We start from the raw sequence: 19780 nt of genomic DNA on the forward strand, positions 1-19780 counted from the left end.
TTATTATATGAAAAACTTAAAAGAATGTCAAAAATAAAGTTAAAAAATATGACCTAAACTATAAGCTATATTCTAGCTAAATACAGAGCTAAAGCATAACCATCATGTTTTTTAGACATTGACATTCTTTCATCACACATGAAAACTATGGATTACAAATACATACCATACGTACATACATGTACATACATATGAAAATCAACTGTGATCTTAGTTTCACTCAGCTTTATAGTTTTCAAAAATGTAAATAGATCATTAAATATTTCTGACAAATGACCTGTACTAATAGGAAGATTAAAAACTAAACAGAAAATTGAATCAAAAGTCATAGAATCTAGATTTGAATCCAGTCTCTGACAACAATCAACAGCGTGAGTACAAGCCGGTCTGCTTCTCTGGCCTTCTGTTTTCTGAACTCCAGAAAATAAGGATTAGGCAAGGTGGTCTAACAAACTTTATGACTCATAACTTGATTTGGTATTAGGCAGAATTTTCTTCAGTGCAGTTAACTAGTAAGACTCAAATAAATCAGTATTAGGGGTGTGGAAGAGTGGGTGTCCCCACAGCAAAATCTGGGTGAACTGAGTCCAGAACATAGACACTAATGCCGACCTCCCACATAGCATGCATGGACAATAAATTGTTTCCTGCCTTCCCTTCAAGGATAGGGAAGAAACATCTGTCCCTGAGCTCTTTTTTAAGGACACAGTAAGTTACAAAACAGCAGCATCCCCAGCTAGTATGAGTCCGACTGAAGTAAAGTTTCTATTCACAAGGGGGATATATTTCTGGTGGCAGTAAAAACAATTTTGCTAGGTTTAATCAAAAGTGAAAAGGAATTCTAGAATGTTCCCTTTGAGCCACATCATCCATTGCTAATTCAGGGTGGGCCCAGCGATAAGGGTAAGAAAAATATCCTTAGTGACTGAGAAAAAGAAATAGCAATTAAATGCATTTCAACCCAACATAAAATACCAAATTCTTTACTAAAATAATGTAAATAATAAAAAATGGGAGAAGGAGAAAATAGAAAAAACAGCATGGGATATGAAAGTAATTTAAGCAGTAAAATTTAACACTGACTTACTTAGGAGTTACTGTTATACATATAAACCACTGGGAATAAGCTGAATAAAATGTTGAGACATATGCTTGACGATGACTTCTGTATCAAAACAACAAATGAAGAAACAACAGTCAGTGTTAAAAGCCAAAGCACCTTTCTTTGGCAAACAAATATAAGAGAAAAGAAAGGAAGAACTTAATATTGGAATTAACCATTCAGCGATAGGTTGGACGCATGATTTATTAATCACAGCAAGGTGAGACAGTACTCAATTCTCTAACCATGCTTATGTGAAAAAGCTAAAACTGGCAAGAATAGCACCTATTTTTATACATTTGGGGAAAAATTTATGACAGAATATTGAAAATAGAGTCACACTGACCTGCTCACGTCAGGAAACCTGATGGGAAAGTAAATAACTTGGCACTTGGGTCTGATGATGCTTTCCAGATCCTTGGGTCTGTGATCAGGAATCAACTTCATGAATTTTCCAATAGAAGTGAGAAATGACTCCATATTAAAAACTGAGTTGAATACCACCACATCAGCCACCAGACTGCAAAGGGAAAGGATAAATGCATATGGCGAGCCCACATTCGTTCAGTTCTTTCTATAACTTCTTTTATAAAGAAGCTTAAAGACTTCTTTATTAATCACAGTTTTTACCGCATCTTGGGTTTGCAAAGAACTCGTCACTTCTCAGTTTTTATCAAAATGATCCTAACAGATAAGTTACTTTCATTAGCCTTATATCAAGGGAAGTTAGATGGCAGGCATCAGACAGGAAAGGTAGGAGAGGAATTCAGTGATTTAACGGGATTCTATGAGGCCTCAGGGCTCCCCTGGTTCCTTAGACAGTAAAGAATCTGCCTGCAAGGTAGGAGACCTGGGTTCTATCCAGGAAGATCCTTGGAGAAGAGAATGGCTACCCACTCCAATATTCTTGCCTTGAGAATTCCATGGACGGAGGAGCCTTGCAGGCTACATACCATGGGGTTTGCAAAGAATCGGGCATGACTGAGCCACTAACATTCTCACTTATGAGGCTTCAAACCTAAGTATATTTTTCTGCAATGCCAGGACTTTTCTGTAGTATCACCAAGAACATGAGGACCTTTCTCTCTGTGGCCCAGTTACCCATGTTGAGGTTTTATGTCAGTGATGTACTTTGATTTACACCACAGTATGGAGAACAAAAAATTTAGCATACTTTCCACTGCCTTTAAGGAGACTAATTCAGATAGAGTTATTTCACACTAGAGCATACCTTCATAACATGTGGTTAAAGTCTATTTCTCATTTTAACCTTTGTTTCAAGAAACTGTTAGGTTTTTGAAAGTTCTGAGACTACATACACAGAAAGGAGTATATGAGAACTCTATAAGTAACTTATTCTATTATTATATTAGACTTGGGGGAGTCAGAGCAATAGAAGAAACTGGTGAAAATGGATCCAGAAATCCATACCACTAGGTCCTACTGATTACATAATATATTATAAAGGACCATAACACCATGAACCTTCAAAATTAAACAGAAGAAATATAATACTGGCTGTTGCTTTTGATGTAAATGCTGTGATCCTCTCCTTAGCACTTTTTTTTTAATTAAAAATAATCTAAAATATATAGTTAGAAGGAAATTTAAAACAAAGTTTATATATCACAAATATGTCAGTAGTTTCCAAGTTTGTATATAACATTTTTTTGGAAACCAATGAACACAAATGATAACCATGGGTGAACTGGATAAAACAGGAGTATGTACTATGTTTCCTTTATGACTCAAAAAACCATTTTAATAAATCATTGTTTTGTTTTTTAAAATAGCCCTTATTGCTTTAAGCAATGATTCCATGTCTCAGTGTCCCTGGATCTCAACATGATGCATACAAATGCTTTGATAAGAAGGTGTACAAGACCAAAGAGAAAACAGTTTTATTTCACTCTAAAAAGAACATCAATAAAACTGAAAAGAAGACACCTAAGTCCACAAGACTGCAAAACACAAATGAATAAATAGAGTTTACAGAGCAGGAATATCATAACAAATTCTAAGTTTAGTTTAATTTGCGTTTACTGAGACAAAATTCCTACTATCAGTACACAGTGGAATGAAAAACCAACAAAAGGAATGTTGACCTATCCACTCCCACCCCTGCAAAGTTGTTTTCCCATACAAGCATTTTTTGTTTTTTTTAGTTGCAACCTAGTGCAAATTTGGGGTTAGCAGTGATTACAACATGGATAATACAAGAGAATGTCACAGAAGTGCTGACACTACACTGTGCAATAAGGAAGCCAATATAATAATATACCAAAAGTTGAAGGATGTTTTACAGCTAGTCTGTTTTCACTATATGTCACATATTTTAATAGCGACCCACAGGTCATAATATATAGTTATGACAAGTGTTCATCAGTCAGAGGGTTAGTGAAACGTCTATTTAAGGTGAGTGCTTATGTCAGTCATCTCTGAAGTCCTTAGCTGCCACACAGTCAAGAAAGAAATCTGACAATGCCAACAAAAGCAGAAGTCAGCAAAAAAACTAAAGAAACATTTCAGGAAGCTGGAGTCATACTTTTCAAAGTGAATCTGAACTGGACTGCTTTCTGACATTCTTATTTTTCCTCTGGACGACTGCAAACCATTGCTTTCTCATTAAGAGTCCCAGCGACAATCAAGTCCATTTCTTTCTCCTCAAGTTCATCTACCAGTTTACCCTCTTGAGAAGAGCAATGCTCAAAAATCATGTATAAGATTTTATGGTCTCACTCCCTCTGAGCAAAAGCAATCTTTTCTAAAACAGAGAGATGAAGGGTAGTGAGTTAATTTTTTTTTTTTTGCTATTTGCCCTCAAAGGGTATGCAACTCAACTACATATATTCTTAAAAACCCAGTCTTTGCCAAATTAAAGAACCAAGATAGTTTACAGAAATATTCTTTTCCATGCATTTCCTCTCTGATATGAGTGGGTGTAACTTCCATTAACTTTAAAGCCATCCATAAAGGGAAAAACAGACTTAATTTTTTTCCCCAGTTATTTCTCAGGGGTAATAAACACACACTATCTGAGGAAAAGAATGATGTTAATTCAAGAAACCAAAAGAATATTACAAATGTTTTCCATATTGATAAAGTATAAAATGATTTCATTTTTGTTTTTAAAACATATTTTCCCTCTCTGTTTCAATATAAAATAAAGTATTTTAATTTTATTATGAAATTTAAAAACGGTTGCTTTTTTTTACGAGACATTTGACGGGAAGCAGCGCCTCTCTATTTTGATAGCATTGCTACTTCACAATTGAAGCAGCTTGTAAAAATGATTGCAGGAAAACATTTACAAAATGCTCAAAACACAGAAGTATTACCAGCTAGCTGTTTTTCTATGTCAATGAAACTATGGAATATACTAGCAAAAGAGATGGGTGTCTGCTTAAGCACATCATCAACCCCAAAGGCTAATAACTATTAAAAATGGTGAGTAAACTGTACCCAATCACTGCCAAACTGACTCCATTTGAGTGTGGCAGTTATGTCGATGGGATCCAATAGCAAAGCTGTTTCAGAGTCATTATTAACTTCTTTTATTAACTAAGTTTCAAGAGATATACTTTGTTGAAGTAACAAAAGAGAAGGACCATCACCTTTGAAATGTCATGGTATTTTAAGGCTAGGCAATTTCAGAAGAGTCAATGAGGGGAAGAAAAAAAAACAAACATCACCTAAAGATTCATTTTCCATAGTTTTCTCTTACAAACAATAAGAATAAAAGGACAGAAGTCTCTTGCTCTGTTACGCTTTAATTTCCATTTACTCCTCTGTACATTTCTATTTTGATTTTGGCTGGATACATTGAAAGTAGCTGGTAAATAAAAGTTGAATAACTGCCTTTTCTAAAAGTAAGTCTCACACATGGGATAAGGGGCTGAAGGAGGTCCCTGACAGCCCTTTGCTTCCATTTTGAGTGTTGTAGAAAATACAGTTAAATAACTAGCTCAACATATAATCAGGTTGCCACACATATGTATTTTATTTTAAAAATTAGTTGTTCTCTTATATGTATATATATATATGTTGCAGAGGCACAAGTAATTCTTACCATGGAAGGTATATTTAAACATTTGTTCCTAATGTAAGGTATTTTAAAAAATATGTGTACCGAAGGTCTCTAGATTTAAAAGTTAACTATAAGGAAAAAAGATGGCAAAGGACTAAATACAGTGATACAATCTATACCTACCAGGATAGAATTTGGTTGTATCCATATTGGAAATCCCTCTCCTGACATTTCTTGACAGGATATACCAACTGGTTCTCATGAAAGTACAGAATCTTTTTCAATTTCCCAAGGTCAGGTCGAAGGGCAGCCAGTTCAGTCAGGTTAAGCACTGAGCTTGCGAAGAGGATCCTAGGAAAGAAGGAAATTAGGGTTACCATCCTGAGCATACTTGAAGGGGCATTATTCACCTTCTCTTCTCTCTACTCATCCTACCCCAAGGAAAACACATCCCCTATAGGGACACATCAAGAGTTAAGCCTAATACCATGTAGCAGCATTCTAAGTTTTGATCTCTTAAAAAGCAGCTGCTAAGAACTATAAAAGCCCTGAATCTCATTGGTCTTCTCAGCTCAGTTACTGAGAGATGCAAAAAAAAAAAAAAAGCTGGATGGATTTTATTGAAAAAGGCAAGAAAAGCTCTATCTGAAGGACAAATGGAACAAAGATAAGGCTGACTGGGGAATACTTTGCTTGCCAGTTTCATTACACTTTACTTCTTTATGCAACCAACTACTGAAATTCAATATATGAGCAGGAATGGCACATGTTCGTGTTATGACATAAACCCTTTTGATTTATGCAACAGACTTATCTAGTGAGGGAGGGCTTTTTCCCTTAGCATGTTTCTCACTGCCCCCCTTTTAAATATTCTGCAGTATTTCTGGGTTGGTTTTATATTTTCTTCTCGATTACTGGACTGCTAATGGCACCAGATGTACAGTCTTTAATATCCCTTATATAAAACCTAAATTTAAAAAATGAAGAAAGGCTGGTTCCTTGTCTCTGGGGGGAAAAAAGGAAACTGAATGTCTACATATGCATGTTTATGAATGAAATAGTGTCTATTTACTCATTAATTCCACAAACATTTATTATAAATGCCTACTATGTACCAGGGTCAAGCCAGGAAGAGACAAGGTGAACAAGACAGCCGGCCGAATGAATCCTGTCTATAATAGCGACGTGAACAAAATATCTAGAGGACAAACAGACAACTGTCTGGGACAACCTGGAAATATTTCACAAGGGGCTAACACATGCGGACACAAAAGAGGGACAAATTACAGTCCCTGAGCAGCTGGGGACATTTAGATGGCACAATTTTGATGAAATGCCACCTTTATAACATAATATAGAATCATTTAACCCTTACAGCTTTAATTCCCATTCTAAAAAATGAGATTCAAGAAGGTTAAGAGTTTTTCCTAGAAATCACACTGGTAGAAAGTGGCAAAGCAGAGACTCCTGGTCTTTTAAGCCCGAAGTACTATTCATTACACTATGGGTATGAATTCCTTGTGTACCACTTACATTGCAGATGCTTTTTATTGTACTTAATAAATACAAAATAGCATCCTTGTTATTACCATGATTACAACTACTATAAATTCTCCCTTGCCGACAAGCCAAATGACTAACTTCAGGTGTTTATATGATCTGCAGCACTAGCCTTTCACATAAGAAGAATAATTACATACTAAGAGCATATATCATAAATGGGAATTCAAGTGTCTTCTTCATGGACTAAAAGAGGAACACAAGACCCAAAAGTAGAGACGTTTCTAAACTCACATTGCTGTGTTAATGTTATTATTTATTGCTTTAAAGTAAAAAATCTTATCATGAAGATGCATTTTAAATTGTCTACTTGTACTCAACTAAAGCAAATAGAAAATTTATATCCTGAAAATGTCCTCTATTTTGTCCAAAAATATTCCCACCACCATCAAGTATAAACTTTTCTAAAACTGGGACTGGGGACTTCCCTGATGATCCAGTGGTTAAGACTCTGCACCCAATGCAAGGGGAATGAGTTTGATTTCCAGTCAGGGAACTAAGGTCCTGCATGTACACAGTGAGGACAAAAAATAAAAAAGAGACCAAAAATTCTGAAATGCAAAGATATTTGCTTATCTTCAAATCTGATCTTTAGCAGAGAGAAAAATAAAATTTAATCTCAATCAATATTTTCCTTAAAAAAAAAAAAGGTGGTGATTGGTAGAGCAAGTTTATGAGTAATACTTCTCCCTCCCTCTTTTCCTGCTCCCATCCTCAACATACATACTATTGCAAGCAATGACTCAATCATTGAGACCTAAGTAAACATGATGCATTCACACACAAGGAAGAAAAATTCATTAACTACAGCTTCCATCTATTAATTACATGGAGAATTAACTTCCATTAATTAATGGAGAAACTTGGTAGACATCAACATTTCAAGTGATCATACTTAATATGAACAATGGTGGATCAAAGGAATATCATGTATTTCCCAATACATGATAGAAAGACAGAGATCGCCAATTCCTGCTCCAAATGTTTAATCTGAATTTGGTCATGAGGAAACAGCCTGCCAGTCGCAAAATAAATGGAGCTGGATATTCAAGAATGTCAAGGTCATAAAAGGAAAAAGAAAATCTAGAGTAAAGGGGAATAAAGAGATCCCCAAACAAAATGCAGTGTGTGATCCTTGATGGGATACTGAATGAGGAAAAAAACAACTATAAAAGATATGAGGACAATAGGGAAACTCTGAGTATTGGGTTGAATACAAAATCATAAAGTTTTATCAGTCTTGAAGTATAGTAATTTTACTGCTGTTATATAGGAGAATATCCTCATTCTTAGGAGACATGTTGAATTTTTTACATGTAAAGCATCATGTCTGCAACTAATTCTTAAATGGTTTGGTCAAAAGGTCACTAATAACAAATATTCAAATATTCATAGAAATGTTTATAATTGATTAAATAAATGGTATATTGTAACTCATTGATCTACCTTTACCAATTTTTAAGTTATACATTTATAAAACTACAAATTTGGGAGGATATGCATTAGATGGCAGAAAGTAGAAGGGAAAAATATGTTACATTCTATAATAATAAATCCCTCATATATGTATTTCTAGTCATAATCCAATTGTTCACTTGCTCCATGGGAATTATCCTCAGGGTGGAACATCTGTAGCAAATGTTTAACTAAAGCAAGGCCTTTACTCTCCTCCAACCACACATCACCAGTCTTTACCCTACCTACCAAGCTGATCCACAATCAAGGAATCCAAATTTAAAATTGAACCTTCCAAATAGAAGTTCTCAAATGAAAGGCTGCAATACATTCAGAGTAAAATGGCAATGGTTTTCACAATATTACCCATTTGGGACTGCCCACACCAACACTTCCTTCAGTTTGTTCAGTCATTAATAAGAAACTCATTTTATTTTTACAACTAATTTTGAAATAGCCCTCACTACTTCTAAATTGTGGAAATTATCTCCAACATAACTAAAACATTTCTCTTTGCTTTTTCCTTGTAAAATGGTAGTTAAACTGGACAATAAGTAACTCCTCAAATATTCAGCTCAGTGATACCTATAAAGAAGTGAAGAAGATGCTCACAAAAAATAAAAAGCAGGTAAGATTCATAGGCAATTTTTACTTTGCCCTCTTTTATCAATTAAAAAAAAAGCTACAATAACACAATGAATGACATCACTCAATCAGCAGTTAAACCCTAGATTCCCAGTGTTCATCTTGCCTCAGGTATTATTTAAGCAATAAATCCTAACAAGGTGAGCTTTATCATCCCACACTGTGTCTCTGGCAGGAAAGGGCACAAGGTGATAGCAAAAAGCACTAGGAACAAGATAATTCCTGACAGCTGCTGCTTGAGCACAAGTTAAATTGAACAGTTTATCTCAGCATGAAGATGTTATAAGGTTTTATGTTTAATATTTTTAAATTAACATAAAACCCAGAGAAAGCAGTTGGGCAATCTTTCACAAACATGACATACTACAATCACTGTATAAGCTGGATTAGTACTTATTACCATGCTACTAGAGAATTAAGCTGTTTTTAGACCACCAAAGAGCTTTAAATTGCAACTTTTGTCTCTGTAAGAGAAACCTATATTTAAAATGTCTGCTAAATTCAAATTAATGGCTACATCATTAGCTCACCATCTCACCAAAAGTATAAGAAAGCTGCTATTAAAATCGTCTAACCAAAACGGTTCTGTGTTATAAGAACGTTCTAGTATTTGGAATTGTATCCATATACATGCTTCAAGTATTTCCGATACACATTATACCTACAATCTGAGTCACATTTGCTTAAGGAATCATTCAACATAATTAAATTCAAGATTTTATTTTTCTATGATTCAGTTTGAATATACCTGTTGTTTGCCTTTCGTCCTATTTTCTTGATGAATCAAAAGAGATGTTAAAATATACCTAAGCAGTGTAGCTGTATGACTACTGTTATCAAGATGCATACTTTTATACCTTAAAAGTATGAAGTATGAAGAGGCAGTGAAATGAGAAACAGGACAGGCATTCAGTATTCTAACCACTGTCATATACAATCAAGGAGAAAATCCTTCATGTACTAGTTACTCTTGCCCAATAAAATCTTTTCAATAGCCTCCCACTTTCCAAAACATTTATCACATAAAGGGATACAGAACACAATTTAACACAGATACTAATTTGCACTGCTTTTTATACTTAAACAATTTCTTACAGGTCTTCCTCAAGATTTTAACAGAAGAATCAATACCTTCTTCCAGCTGTGTCACTTTGCTCAAAACTCAAACTTCGAATACTCCTTTGAATACTCAAACTCCTTTGAATACTCAAACTTTGAATTCAAAGTTTGAATACTCAATTTTTGAATACTCAAAATAAACTCCTTTTCCAGATTCACATTGCCCAACCTCACTACCTAAGTCTTTCTTCATTCTTTTGTTGCCTATCTTGACTTTCTGTTCGTTGATATCTGCTTCCAGGATTCTAGATCCCATATCTTCTGTGATAAAACATTTTCTGCATCATGAAAAACTTCCCTGTCTATACTGTTCAATATGGCAGCAGCTAGCTAACATGACTATAAAGCACTTGCAATGTTGCTAGTGTACTGAGAAACTAAATTTTAAGTTTAAATTAAATTAGGCATAAAGTAATTGGAAAGCACAACTCAGATGGACCAACTTCCTTTAACCCAACACTCCACCCATCCTACCCGAATGCAATGCCTCACTGAATTGATTTCTTTGTACAGCCTCGTGATTGACTTATGATAATTTAATTTCTCAGTTCCTGCTGACTTACTGAATTTCATCTACCAGGGCCTCAAATTCTAGAAGCCTAGAATGATAATTTTTTACCTTCTGATAATTAGAAAACACATGTTCATTACAGAAAATGTTTTAAATTAAAAAAACATAAATGAAGGAATGCACAATCACCCTGGAAGAGATGGCTACTATTTGCATTCTGGTGCTTATTTAGCCAGTCTACATTAAGCATCTATTATTTGCAAGGTACTAACCTAAATGAGAGAGAAATATCGATAACCTCAGATATGCAGATGACACCACCCTTATGGCAGAAAGTGAAGAGGAGCTAAAAAGCCTCTTGATGAAAGTACAAGAGGAGAGTGAAAAAGTTGGCTTAAAGCTCAACATTCAGAAAACGAAGATCATGGCATCTGGTCCCATCACTTCATGGGAAATAGATGGGGAAACAGTGGAAACAGTGTCAGACTTTATTTTTGGGGGCTCCAAAATCACTGCAGATGGTGATTTCAGCCATGAAATTAAAAGACACTTGCTCCTTGGAAGGAAAGTTATGACCAACCTAGATAGCATATTAAAAAGCAGAGACATTACTTGGCCAGCAAAGGTCCATCCAGTTAAGGCTATGGTTTTTCCAGTGGTCATGTATGGACGTGAGAGTTGGACTGTGAAGAAACCTTAGCACTGAAGAATTGATGCTTTTGAACTATGGTGTTGAAGAAGACTCTTGAGGGTCCCTTGGACTGCAAGGAGATCCAACCAGTCCATTCTGAAGGAGATCAGCCCTGGGATTTCTTTGGAAGGAATGATGCTAAAGCTGAAACTCCAGTCCTTTGGCCACCTCATGCGAAGAGTTGACTCAGTTGAAAAGACCCTGATGCTGGGAGGGATTGGGGGCAGGAGGAGAAGGGGACGACAGAGGATGAGATGGCTGGACGGCATCACTGACTCGATGGACGTGAGTTTGAGTGAACTCCGGGAGTTGGTGATGGACAGGGAGGCCTGGTGTGCTGTGATTCATGGGGTTGCAAAGAGTCGGACATGACTGAGCGACTGAACTGAACTGAAGTGAAACTAAATGATGTACCCAAAAGGGAGAACAAAGTAGCTAAAGCAAGAAGAAAATTGGCAGGCTGAGAAACTGAATACGGACCAAGGAAACCGGAGCCATTTGTTCAACAAGTCACCAGAGAAGATGTTGAGGATTTCAGTGGGCCTCTGTGAGACACGAAATGTACTTTGAATTTTATCGCAAGAGCAATGGGAAGAAAATAAAGGGTTTTAACTAGGGAAATGATAAAACAATAAATGCATATTTGATGGATTTACCTTTACTCTTTCATTTTGTAATATGTATAAATTATTACAATTTTATTTTTTGCTTTTAGTATTTTACATGCTTTGGTATGTTAACAATTTCCAAAACACATATTTTAACAGATTTCAAAATACGATGTGTCATAATGTCATCAATCGGAACATAAGTTTTAGATATTTAGATATATGTTTAGACTTATTTAAATACATAAAGTCTAAATTTTTCTTATATAATCTATTTTTCTATTACATCTGTTTATGTATTTCATGAGCTGTTTATTATTTTTTTAATATCAGAAAACATTCCTCTGACTGCAGTATGAAAAACAGACTGCAAAAAGAATCATTTTGGAAGAAGGGACAACAGTCAGGAAAAGATATGATGGTGGCTTGAACTAAGACGATAGCACTGATGGTGCTGAGAAGCTGTCTGATAGGGTTTGCTGATGAACTGGATGTGAGAAGTGAAAGAGAAGAGTGTTATCCTTTCCTCCACTGTGTCACTTTCAAAGTGTGTTGACAGTGTTTCAATGTAACTGGGAGCTCAGTGATACATACATGCATATATGAAAATTATTTCCAAACATTTCAAAAGTCTTTGGCTTAAATATATTTTTAAAATTTATTTCTTAAAAAAAACCTGTATAGAAAGATAACTGAGTTCTAATCACTAATCCCTGATATAAAACATCATTTTAACTGTTTAGTTGTCAGCTACTTGATCTTAATTAGAACATGTCCACTGCACACTATAATGCTATGGATTCTCAAAAACCTTGAAGAACACATATAACCAAATGTTCCCGTTTGCTGAAACAATTAAAATTATAAGATGAAAGCCATATTTAAAGGGAAAAGAAACAGGGAATTCCCTGAAAGTCCAATTGTTAGGACTCAGTGCTTTCACTCCTAGGGCCTGAGTTTGATTCCTGGTTGGAGAAAGATCCCGCAAGCTGCAAAACATGGCCAAAAATAATAATAAATAAAAAATAATAAAACAAATTAAGGAGAAAGCAATGTAGTCACTTAATTTGCTAGGTTCTTGTGGGAGATAATTTACAAGCTAATAGTTTCCCAAAAGCTGTCCCACGATGTAGCATCAATTAAGAGGTTAGTTTTGGTTTCTTCCACTATGTAATAATTTTTTCCTGTGCTTATCATGAAGGCTAGGAGAACACAATACAAAGAATATGTGTTCAAAAGGCAGGGTATTGAGGTCTGTAAGCAGGACCTTCCATTAAGTAGTATCTCCAATTGGTTTCTTAATATCTATCCACCCTACCGTCATCAGCACTCTGAACTGCCTTAAAGATGCTTCAGGAGACAAATTACATAATACCTGTTTAGTGCTTTCTTAGCTAGCAGTGCCTCTTAAATCCAGGTATCTCTTAAATCACTCCAGCAAACTCTCAAGTATTTTAATTCTTCAAGATACTCAGTAATTATGTTTGCAACAAGAAAGGAATTAACAGGAAGGGAAGACGGGCCTATTACTGAAAAAAATTAAAGATAAACTGAAATTTTTCCTGTGTCAAGAACACTTTTATATATTTGGGGACTAGAATATGTTAGGCATATTCTTGTAAGGTACAAAGTAACAAGAGCCAATCAGAACATTTATAGATATATCTGTTTTAGACTATCTATCGATAAGTCACAAATCAAAATATTGTCAAGTCTTTTGACTTGACAAGCTAAGAAGTATATTATCCCAGTTCCAAAAGAGCTGACAATATAATTGGCAAAACAAGCCACAAGTACAGGAAACATTAAATAACAATAAATTAAAAAAAACGTAAGTAACAGGATAGGCAGCTTTGTCCTGCCCAAGAAATGTCACAAAGCAGTGCAAGGCTGATTATGAATGAGGAGACAGGCACTAAGCTCCATCAGTTCAGAGGAAGAACAGAAAACTAAGGGCAGCGGAAAACCAGGAAGTCTCAAGGTTACCGAACACAACAGGGAAGGCCTGCGTTCAGAGGTTTTGGGTCCGGAAGGATCAGTGTTAGTTAAATAAATCAGAGAGGAAGGACAATTAGCTAAAGTTAAGGATTTGAAAAAAATAAAAGGAAATACACAGGTAAAACTGAAAAGGTTTTAGAACCTACAGGTAACCGAATATAGCATTGGAAGTTCTTACTTCACCTGCCAACCATACAGGGATACCTTGTACATTTATTATCATACTAGGAAAGCTTTATTTCTTCTTACTGTCCTTAATTGAGTTAAGAATGCTCACTGGCAAAGAAAAGTGGTAGTAAAACAAGAGACTAAGGAATCAGATGAAGTACCACCATCACTACCACTCTCAAAATAAGGGAGGTTGCTCTACACATAACCAAATACAGATAAAACCAGTTCATTTAAAAGCATGGCTGTCCATCATTACTTTCTAATAACGAAATCCTTAATACAAGCTTTTGGAAGTGCATCTTTTTGTTTAATCATTATCATAAGAGATGTGTCCTATTATTCCCATTTTACCATTTAAGAAGTTAAAATACAAAAGGTTTGATTAAGTGCTAAGACAATAGCAGTTATTAAGAGGCAGAGATGAGTTTCAAATCAAATTGATCTGGACTCAAAGCCCCTGCTTTTATACTTATTCACATAGATTTTGAATCATCAGAGATTAGAATGTGACAATGTTTCCTGTTAACTGTACTTATGAGAGTCTATGTCTTGAGAAATAAAAGAATATAAGGTACAGTTCAGTTCAGTTCAGTCGCTCAGTCGTGTCCGACTCTTTGTGACCCCATGAATCACAGCACGCCAGGCCTCCCTGTCCATCACCATCTCCCGGAGTTCACTCAGACTCACGTCCATCGAGTCAGTGATGCCATCCAGCCATCTCATCCTTGGTCGTCCCCTTCTCCTCCTGCCCCCAGTCCCTCCCAGCATCAAAGTCTTTTCCAATGATTCAACTCTCCGCATGAGGTGACCAAAGTACTGGAGCTTCAGCTTTAGCATCATTCCTTCCAAAGAAATGCCAGGGCTGATCTCCTTCAGAATGGACTGCTTGGATCTCCTTGCAGTCCAAGGAACTCTCAAGAGTCTTCTCCAACACCACAGTTCAAAAGCATCAATTCTTCGGTGCTCAGCCTTCCTCACAGTCCAACTCTCACATCCATACATGACCACAGGAAAAACCATAGCCTTGACTAGACGGACCTTAGTTGGCACAAACCTGTACTAACCCAGACAGTTTTGTTTCATCCCTTCATTCATCACATATTTCTGAGTGATTATAGTGTTAGACAAATTGTGAAAAGGTGATGACCATCAATGAAGGATCTCCTGAAGAAATGCAATCTAGGCACCACTCTAAATAACAGGAAGGAGTCAGCAGGCTGAAATAACAAGGAGTTGATTGGGACAAGGGGATAGAGAGAAGTGGATGATATTAAGAGCAATGAAGGAAACAGAAATGCCTGACTTGGTGATGGGGAGGGAGAGGGAGAGGTTAAAGGTGACTCAAGGGCTTCTAGCTTGTGTAATCAGCCAGGTAGTAGCACCATTCCTTAACATAGGAAGAGAAAACATATCAGCAGTTGGAGCAGAGGAGAAATGTTGAGACAGATTTTACAAACGTTGTATGTAATGGAGTAGAGACCAGTGAAAAAAACCGCCTTGGAAATTTAATTAAACTAAAGGGTTTGGTCACCAAATGTGTCTGTTAAAAATGCGAGTTTGGATTGTTATATAAGTTTACATATTGTGATACATGTTTCTGCCATATTTCATACGGTATCTTGCTTCCTCCCATTAAGAGTATATACTCCTTGACGAGATAAATTAGATCTGCTGTTCTTTTCTTTAGTATCCTTAGTTTCCCCAACATGGCAGTTACTACTCTGGATCTTAAGCTCTTTTACAGCAAGCCTTATATATATATCTTCCTTGTTCACTCCCTTATCTCAGGTGCTCAGTAAATGTTTTCAAATAAATGAATCAATAAATCATTCATTCATTCATTACTACTGAGAAAATGAAGCCTGTTTTACTATTTATAGTAAAGTGTTCAGTATGACATTTACTCCTACCATTAAAAAACAAATTGCAAAGAATCTCAGGCTGCCCAGAGAAAGCACTTTCTTACTTTGACATCCAATACAATTCTAGGAAGTGTTACCTGATGCTGTGTTTGATGGAGTCCTGGCTTCCCTGATGGCTCAGACAGTAAAGAATCTGCCTGTAATGCAGAGTCCTGGATTCGATCCCTGGGTTGGGAAGAGTCCCCTGGAGAAGGGAAAGGCTACTCACTCCAGTATTCTTGCCTGGAGAATTCCATGGACAGAGGAATCTGGCAGGCTACAGTCCATGCAGTTGCAAGGAGTCAGACAGTATTAAGGGACTGACACTTCCACATTCACTTTGATGGAGTCTATAACTTTTTCCTAGGGTCCTTAATAATGTGCTAGGCACTGTTCTCTGCTTTACCATGCTAACGTATCAAGGACTGAAGATACCATCCAAAAGACAAGGAACTCCTGGGGAAAGGTAGGTGTCAATCTGGTATAAAAATCTGGAATGTACAATATAATGATAATAATTCCTGTCATCTTCAGGGATTCATGATCATCACCCTTGAAGAAGTTAACTCAATTAACATGCAAAGCACATCTAACTTGCTGAGTGTGCTGGGAACACTTCATATGGTGTTTTATCTTCATAAACTAATATAATTAGTATGTGAAATATTTATAATTCACCTCATGATTAATCTATCGTAGAAAACTATTCCTTAACAGCAACATATCATTTTATATTGGAATACCCATGCCACTCTCGAGTCCCTGGAGTTCATTTCTAAACAGTATAAAGTTGGAAGACTAGACACCCAAGGTAATGGTTATAACTCATTTGTCACTGCAGCCCAACCCTACCAGTGTTGTCAAAGATCACACACATTTAAGGACACACTGACCAGTCAAGCTAGAAGCTATTGTTTAAATAGATACAAAAAGCTCAGTTCAGGCACAAGCCTAAGAAACACACCATAGGCAAACACAGGGTTACTTTTAGATACTGTCATCATTTAGGCTTGATTATGACTCAGGAATAATTAAAATAATCACAACAACAACAACAATAATAATATCTGCTTCCTGGCATCAACTAAACTATTCCTAATAATCATGGAGAGAAAGGTATTTTGTGCCCAAACAGCTAATAAACAAGGATAAATATGATAGCCCGATAATTTTACTGAATCACCTTTACTGCTAAAATTAACAAGAACAAAGAAAAATACCTCCTAAATATTCAGTCTTTTTATAATTGGTCATAAATCTAAATTTTTCCATGCTTATGAGTATTTCCTTTAAATTTGCTTCCCAGAGTCCTATAGTCTACTGAGTTGTTCTATCATTTGATTTGTGACATTTTGTTGCTATACTTCTCATAGAGATTATTCCTGTGTTTTGATTACTTCTCCTATGTTTGTTTTGGCAAGTCCAAGACAGTTCTTTGAAAGCTTCCCTGAATTTGGTGCTTACTAAGTCATTTGAAGAAATACCTTCCCACAAATAATTTATTTAGTATCCCCAATGTTTTGCTATTTTACCCATCACTTTAACTATAAGGATATCACTAAGTAATTAATTATAAAAGTTAATGCCAGCAGAGTGCACTGTGCACAGTAGGCACTCAAAAAGTGTTTGGGAGAGTGAAATGTTAACTAAGGTAGTACATCACAACACAAAAAGAATTTGAGGATTCCCTGGTGGGTCAGTGGTGGGGAACCCACCTATCAATCCAAGAGACACAGGTTCCATCCCTGGGAAGATCCCACATGCTTGGAGCAACTAAGCATGTTTGCCACAACTACTGGGCCTGTGTTCTAAAGTCCAGGAGCCACAACTACTGAGCCCACATGTGACATCAATTACTGAAGCCCTGACACCCTAGAACCCATGTTCGGCAACAAGAGAGATCTCCAGGATGAGACACCCATGGACTGCAAGTAGAAAGTAGCCCCTTCTTGCCACAACTAGAGAAAAGCCCACGCAGCAAGGAAGACCCAGCACAGGCAAAACTACATAAACAAAAACTATTGAAAAAAAAAAAAAAAAGAATTTGAACGGATGAGTCCCCAGACTGTGTCCTGGTCTCCTACATTTTTAAAGATGTGACATTTGATAAACACCTATTTGCTGAATACTGTTTCTTTTTCATCAAGCCAACAAGGTAAAAAATTCTAAGATCGTATTTCCCAATCTATAGCACAGAAGGGAAAACACTTAAAAGTTCGTTTTTTGAAAGATCTGAACTTCCCATTTGAATAGAGTAAAATGAAAATTACAAATTTTTCTACATGGCTAAGTTTCCCAAATAAAAACTTTTTCAGTATGCTTTACTTGATCACAACTTAAATAACTGCCTCCCCATTGTGTTTTTTTTTTAAATTAAAATATACACACATACACAGACACACATACACAGAAGTCGCTCAGTCGTGTCCGACTCTTTGCGACCCCATGGATTGTAGCCCACCAGGCTCCTCGGTCCATGCGAGTTTTCAGGCATGAATACTGGAGTGGGTTGCCATTACCTTCTCCAGGGGATCTTCCTGACCCAGGGATCAAACCCGGGTCTCCCGCATTGTAGGCAGACGCTTTACCGTGTCAGCTACCAGGGAGGTCCAAAATATACATAGGTACAGTGGAAAACAGATGAAAAATACAAAATGCTATATAAACAATATTACTGAGATTATTTTAAAATGAAGTATTCAGGTCATTTAACATAAACTACTTGACAGGGTAACTCTCTGAGATGCATCTTGTTCTCCCCTACCAAGGTCACACTGCTTGACCAGGTGACTGAGAGGCACAAAACGAGGTCATTTACCCTGGGTTAGCCAGCTAGAAGCAAAACTGGAACCAGGATAGTAATAGCAAGGAAGTCATGGGTACTACTAGTGAGCTGCCAGTAGTGGGGACAGCTTCAACTTAGACACTGGGGTGAAAATATTCTCCTCTTAAAAAGGGGCGGGGGAAACCCATTCACTGGGGGAAAAAGAAAACAGCTAGAAAAACTTTTCTTTGACCTTGTTTCACCCTTTTTTTCCACATAATATTAGATAAAATTACTTGAATATGCATACAAATATGCAGAGGCCCACCACAGATATCCATCTGAGTCTCAATGTTATTTGAATTTCCCCTTGCCTACTACTGAGGCTCACATGCCATACATAGGTCACAAAAAGCCATCTAAAGCCTCTCTCCTGTGCAAGACATTTATACACCTAAGGCACACCATGGAAACATCTATTCATAATCAGTCCATTCCTTTCTTCCCTTCCCTCCACTTGTACATAACAGTGGCCAAGGAATGTCAGGAAACACAGAGAACCCATAAGAGAGGCAAACAGGGAACTTCAGCCTTGGTATGGAAAAGCCAGGAAGGCTAGAAGAGAAAACACTTGAGATCAACATTAAAGATGAGAATTTCCAGCTCAATAGTGTGTTAAGGGCAGCACTTGGAAAGTGAGGGAGATTATGTGTTTCTATTAATACTGCAGAGAAAAAGCAAATACCTGGAACCATGAATATGCACATTCTATTCTAAGCAAATATTCAGCATATTTTATACTATTTACATACTTATATATTTATCATTAGTAAATAAAGAGATAAAAAAGAAAAGTTAGATTTGACATCTGCTCTTCATCTTTGCATCTGGGCAACTGAGAAATAAACAACAGGCTGAAGTTGTATGAGAGCTGAAATCTGACATTTTAAATAACTTTGTTTTAATCCCCAAATTCATTTATACTCTTATTATTGCTTACTGTCAGGGTGATGCCAGCTCACTGCAAATAAATTTTACGACAAATTGCTCCACTGCTAAGTTCCCAAGATGAAATGCTTTCAGACAGGACATTTTACTAACTTCTTGTAATAGATCCTTGTCTTAAAAAACACTTTCAAAGGAATGTTAGTATTTTGCCACTCCATAGGAATATGTAACAAGGCGAGAGAATCTCCCAAGAATATTCCGACAGTCCTTGAAAAACTAA

At 36.4% G+C, this 19780-nt stretch overlaps 1 protein-coding gene across 6 annotated transcripts in view; it reads right to left on the reverse strand.

Moving 5' to 3' along the window:
* Positions 1–19780, reverse strand: part of GTDC1 (glycosyltransferase like domain containing 1) — a 445574-nt gene that overhangs the window by 246685 nt on the left and 179109 nt on the right. For all 6 annotated transcript variants that reach the window (XM_018062499.1, XM_018062503.1, XM_018062522.1 and 3 more), the window contains 2 exons: positions 5313–5480; positions 1449–1622 (listed from right to left, as the gene is read on the reverse strand). In XM_018062499.1, the coding sequence (XP_017917988.1) occupies positions 1449–1622; positions 5313–5480 (342 nt within the window). The remainder of the gene's footprint in view (positions 1–1448; positions 1623–5312; positions 5481–19780) is intronic.

This window comes from Capra hircus, chromosome 2 (assembly GCF_001704415.2).
Source record: "Capra hircus breed San Clemente chromosome 2, ASM170441v1, whole genome shotgun sequence".
NCBI classification, from domain to species: domain Eukaryota; kingdom Metazoa; phylum Chordata; class Mammalia; order Artiodactyla; family Bovidae; genus Capra; species Capra hircus.